Consider the following 5,310-nt stretch of genomic DNA (forward strand, 5'->3'; position numbering starts at 1 on the left):
TAAAATATATATATATATATATATATTTTTTTTTTGCATAGGGCCCAATTGGTTTGTCTCAATTGGACCCATATGCAGCTTCTATGCACCACAAATCTGGAACAAACGTCCTGAAAACTACAATGATGCTCATTTTGATTCATAATAACTTGAACACCGATCAGCATATTTGGTGTATATTTGTTCATGACTTTGATGATGGCATTTGACAAAATGTAATTCTTATTGCTTGTTTCATAATTGTTTACTGTATGATGTTCTTATGGTGTAAAGAACTTTGAACTACCTTGACTTGACTCGACTCGGTCTAATCTGGGTTTCAAATGTCAAATGAGTGAATCACTTCAAAACAGTTAACACATTTAGTATTTCATATGAGTTCCAACATTTTACCCAGAGTAATCCTGCTTCAAATCTGCGAAAAAGAAACACTAATCTGCAGACAATCCCGTTTTGCTGACTTTTGGCAGCAAATGTAAATGTTGACTGATTGATGGGTGATTGAACCTTTAATGAAATTCTGCTGTCGAGCCTCATACTTTGAACTGACTATGCATTTTTATTCAATTCAGGGGTTTTTTATGAGCACCCAGTAACCAGAAAATCATTGTTTGACTATATATTTAGCATTCTTTTATTGAAAACCAGAGCTCCATCACTATATATTCACATGTGCAAGTTCTCGCAGTGCATTACATCACAAAAGATTTGTGCAGTCCTGAAGGCAAAAAGGTCTAAGAGCGTCTTGAGTCATCTTCCTCGATGAAAGCATTCTAATGCCATAATAGCAATAAAACCTAAAGTTGTTGTGTTGATGGATGTGTATGTAGACTGAAGCAGGGCTGGGCTTGTTTGTGTGTAGATAGGGACAAGCTAGGGTGTCACACTTTATTCAGCAGTGTGTATGAAAGAGGAAGATCAGCAGGGGGACGATCCAGGACCACGAGCTCTTCAGAAACAGGCTGACAGCCGAGCAAGGCTGCAGTTGTTCTGCAGGAGAACGGAAAAGTGTCAGTGTTGCTTTCAAAGCATTGAACCGCACATTCGTAAATAGCTAATCCACCCACCTTTCTCCACGTTGATACTCTCAACCTGCCCAGATATTTTACACATGTAGGTGGTGTTGTGTGGGAGTGTGTTTGTAAAGCCTTTCAGAGTCATCCTATAGCCATGGGGATCAAGCTCCACCACTTCGCTTCTGTCTCTGAACTGGGCCTCTGCAGCTGAGCCGGAAACATTCGTGTTGATCAGGGCCTCCTTGGTTCCAGATGACCAGGAAAACTCGTAACTGTTGATTTTGTTGGGCTTGGGCTCGATCCGGCAGTCGACTCTCAGGTCCTCATCCTCTTCCAAGCACACAGAGATCAGCTGAGGTTGCACTTGGATCAGCAGCCCTGGGTAAAATGCAAACAACAATGTGGCGTTGGAGAAAATGATTGAAGCAGTTAAGTCTCATTTGTAGCGACCACAGACACCACAGCCATTTTATAAAGCTAGGAATTTAGCTGTCATTAGTGGATGTCCTAGTTTAACTCTTACCATTAGCCATAGCAACATCGCATCACATGGTAAAACGGATAGAGCTTGTATCTGTTTTTATGACCCTGAAGTGTTATAATCAAAAGCTGTTTGTTTGAATGGGCGTCAGTAAATAATCTGGACAAATGCGGAAAAGCTTTTTGAAATAATCCATGATGAGTTAATAGCGATTAATACCGAAAGTGAGGCTGTTTTTTTTATTTCAACAAGATAATTACATAAAATAAATGTTTGAATATACAGTAAATTCTCCCCTGTAGAAATAGTCCCCATTAGAAATGTTGCTTTATTATTTTGTTTTATTTACTCAACTAAATCAGTAAGAAATAGAAATGGTGATAACTAATAAATCACATCCTTCAAAATTATATTTCAATAAATATATCCAGTTGCTTCATTCCTTCTTGAATATGTGATAAAGCAGCTTCCCTAATTGGGAACAATCTTCTCCCTCAGATTTTTTTTATTTTTATTAGATACTTCATACTTCAAAATAGTTTGACTTAGCTTCTCAGTGCCACACCTTAGAAGTCTCTAGAACTGTACTCTCACCTCCAAGTATCCCACTTAGAAACAGAGATGTGAGCATGTTGAGGAATCACCCATCCAACTGTGGGGAAAATGACAAATGGGTTAATTAGATGGAGGAAGAGATAGCACTTAATAATGATGCATGCTAGTTGTTTTTTTCGGCTCGCTGCCAATAACAAATGAAAATACTAAAATAGATCCTAATTTAGGTTTTTTGTCACAAACAGCTAGAGGTTTGAAAGTTCTGGTCAAACCAACATGGATGTGTCCAGTGTAAAGAGCCTGACCCATCTGCGGTCCAAAGAGATGACGTAACATAAGTTAGAGCAGAATTCTCAACGTTAAAGTCATTTTTATGTCTTAATGTTTTTTTTGTTATATTAGGTTGAATAAATTGGCCTCTCACTTTTATCCATCATGTCTTTATACCTACATGTTCCGGTATATTCCATCTCACCCTCAGTATTTCACATTAACTCTCTAATGTACAACTAATTAAAATCCCTGAGGGACTCTTACCTCCTGTCAAAGCTGAATGATGCAGCAGTTCCTTTCTGCTCCGTTAGTAAAAGCTAAGCGGCTGCTGGGAGTCACCTCGGTCTGCAGCACTGCAGAGCATCCCACCACTGAGAAGGAGTGGGAGCAGCACAGAGAAGTGGAGGGAGGCAGTGGGAGGGAGGGACGATCCTGGACCAGAAAGAGCGCTGATTCGTCTTTTTCCTCTGCAGTGGCTGACGGAAGCAATGAGCTGGCTGTCTGTGTGTGTTGAGAGGTAAAACTCGGGAATGGTCATCGCTTTTCGCCAGCAAGGTGTTGTCTGACCTTGCCTCTTTCCCTCTTTCGACTCCTCCCCTGTGTCTCATGTTCTAAGTCATGCTGACCTGATTTGACCTTCATGTCTCTATCCAGTTAACGTCTCTCAAAAAGAGGAAGAGCTTTGTGCACCAATCAGTCTCCTTATGATTTGCAAACACAAGAAAATGATTTCTAATGAGAACATGTGCATTGATTTGCATTTTGTTATGTTGCAAACACAATCCCAATAAAACACCATGTTTTATTGGTATAGCGATGCTTTTCTTGATAAGTACAAGAAAGCTTGTCAGAAGATCACAGTAGAGCTATATCTTAGAATCACTTAGCTGAAGTCTATACCTACACCTAATTACCAGACTTAAAGATTTACGGTTATAGAAACTCTCCAACCAACCTGGTGGGTGTCTGAGGTTCACCCTCCAGCAGAGAGCGACGCTGTTAATATAGCCAGAGGTTCAGGGTGACTGAATACATGTGCACACCACTTTTCAGTATTCAATCTGTAAAATGTTTTGAAAACCATCAGCTAAATCAAGTTTTTAGCACAAGAACAGGAGTACTATATGCCTGCCAAATAAAATTAAATACAAAGTGAAATAGAACTAAACAGTTAAAACTCCTGCTTTAAGCAATTATTCAGTCTATGCAGCATATAACGCATTCCTTCCTTTTACTTTTTGGCTTTGTCCCTGAGATAGTCTGCCCAAATAAAAACCCATCGTCATGTTTTCACAGCATCTCTGAATTCCATGACTCATTTGAGCCCCTTGTGTCCGCAGAGGAAGGTGAAGGCGGAGATGGCCTTGTTGTGCCGGCTGGTGACGCTCTCCACCTGCAGCTGCAAGTGCAGCTCCAGCGGTTTTCCAGCTGTCAGGTCAGCCAGCGACGTGTCCCTGCGGAAAGGAGCGGACAGGAAGCTGTAGGTCTGCGTGCCTTCTTCATCCATCAGCAGGCTGTCCGAGGACGTGCTCTCAGCGATGAGGTGACCCCTCCGCTCCCACTCCAGGGAGCACAGCAGGGGGGCCTGCGAGGGAAGTCAAACCCAAAGGATAAAATTTTTAAAAAGTCATCCACACCTGCCCTTAATTTAGTTTACTGACGTCGCACTTCCGCTACTTTGTAACGGACAGCGAACTTGGTAGGTTGTTGCTATGGAGACAACAATAAACTAGCCAAAGTTTAGAACTAACCACATTGCGAACTAACTTATGAACAATATAAGTATATCACAAATATTACTCGATCACAATTTTTTAGTACTCTACGTGTAATACTCAGATAAATATGTAGTATTTACCTACTTGCTGCCAAACTAGTAAAATTAGCCTGGCTATAGCGTTCATCTACTAGCTTAGACGGACATGCAAAATACTGTAATGACGCCAGCGCACCACATATGGGTTTATTAGTGTACAGAAACGAGCCACTATTTCTGAGGTCACTGCTTACACCTCTAACCAACCTTGGGCTCCCCGAACTAGCTTCCTGCTAACACACCCGAACTCCCTCCTCTTCCTGTCCTATCCCTGCTGCTCCTCTGATCCCCCGCCCACATGACAGGTCTATCACATGTGATTGGGAGATAGCAGAGTCAGAGAGGGGAAAGCTATAACTTTATACAGATAACAATAAAGATCACAATGTAACATACAACAAATACACATAACCATATGGCCACCAGCCGAACTAAAACACAGAATCGTTACAATACGATTCTGTGTTTTAGAACACAGAATCTAAAACAGTGGAGCAGTGGAGCAGTGCATGCTTTTAGCTTTTATTTGTAAAAAACGCTTTGAATCATGCATAGTTTTGTTTCTACTTGCAACTGTATACCACTTTGTGTTTGTCTTTCCCATAAAATTCTGTGAAAATATATTTGCAGTTGTGAAAAAATATGAAAATGTTCCAGGGCTATGGATACTTTTGCAAGGTCCAGACAATCAACAGGTATGCATTGACAGTTATCATATACCCTGCTGGCATAATAAGACAGAAAAATTCAGTCCACTGATATAAGAATACAAAAGCTGCTTATGATGCATGGAAAATTGTGCCGCTCAAGGTTGTAGCACAGTGGAATAGCTCTGTTGTTTCATTGAGATTTTTACTTTTTAAACTTTCATTCCCACCTTTCTGGAGGAAAAATAGCTTTTGTTTGGAGAAAAGTTGCTTCTCGTTTTGGATACCACGTATTTGGACTGATTTTTGGAAATATTTTTCATACTTTGTTGTAAAATATCCTGTTGCTATGGTTATACATCAAAACAAAAATAGCAGAGAGCAAATAATGCTCCAATGGACAGAAAGGCTTAGACTGAAACACAGCACAGAGGCAGTATTCATGGTGGGACATAAGCAGGTCCCTAGCACCAGAGCAATAGCGGCCCAGATTTGTAACACCAAGCAAGATCTTTGGTGAAT

At 40.6% G+C, this 5,310-nt stretch overlaps 2 protein-coding genes across 4 annotated transcripts in view; one reads left to right on the top strand and one right to left on the bottom strand.

Annotated features, from left to right (window-relative positions):
• nectin1a (nectin cell adhesion molecule 1a) overlaps positions 1–5,310 on the top strand; it is a 31,650-nt gene that overhangs the window by 6,800 nt on the left and 19,540 nt on the right. The window contains exon 1 of one of the 3 annotated variants that reach the window (XM_017308606.1): positions 3,907–4,024. The exons of the other annotated variants lie outside the window; for them this stretch is intronic. The gene's annotated coding sequence lies outside the window, so the exon portion shown is untranslated. Of the gene's footprint in view, positions 1–3,906; positions 4,025–5,310 lie in introns of those variants that run through there. 3 annotated transcript variants of the gene reach the window in all.
• Positions 617–3,151, bottom strand: LOC103475476 (thy-1 membrane glycoprotein). The gene is made up of 4 exons (XM_017308607.1): positions 2,590–3,151; positions 2,092–2,149; positions 1,068–1,394; positions 617–990 (listed from the first exon to the last, which is right to left on the bottom strand). The coding sequence occupies exons 2-4, from the start codon at positions 2,126–2,128 to the stop codon at positions 893–895; spliced, it is 462 nt and encodes a 153-aa protein (XP_017164096.1). The 5' UTR covers positions 2,129–2,149; positions 2,590–3,151; the 3' UTR covers positions 617–892.

The sequence above is a fragment of the Poecilia reticulata genome, linkage group LG14 (genome assembly GCF_000633615.1).
Source record: "Poecilia reticulata strain Guanapo linkage group LG14, Guppy_female_1.0+MT, whole genome shotgun sequence".
NCBI lineage: Eukaryota > Metazoa > Chordata > Actinopteri > Cyprinodontiformes > Poeciliidae > Poecilia > Poecilia reticulata.

Coding starts and splice junctions, on each gene's coding strand:
- LOC103475476 (XM_017308607.1), bottom strand. CDS start 2,128: ATGCTCACATCTCTGTTTCTAAGTGGGATACTTGGAG. Junction 1,395..2,091: donor TCTAAGTGGGATACTTGGAG/GTGAGAGTACAG, acceptor CATTTTACCCAG/GGCTGCTGATCCAAGTGCAA. Junction 991..1,067: donor GAGTATCAACGTGGAGAAAG/GTGGGTGGATTA, acceptor GTTCTCCTGCAG/AACAACTGCAGCCTTGCTCG.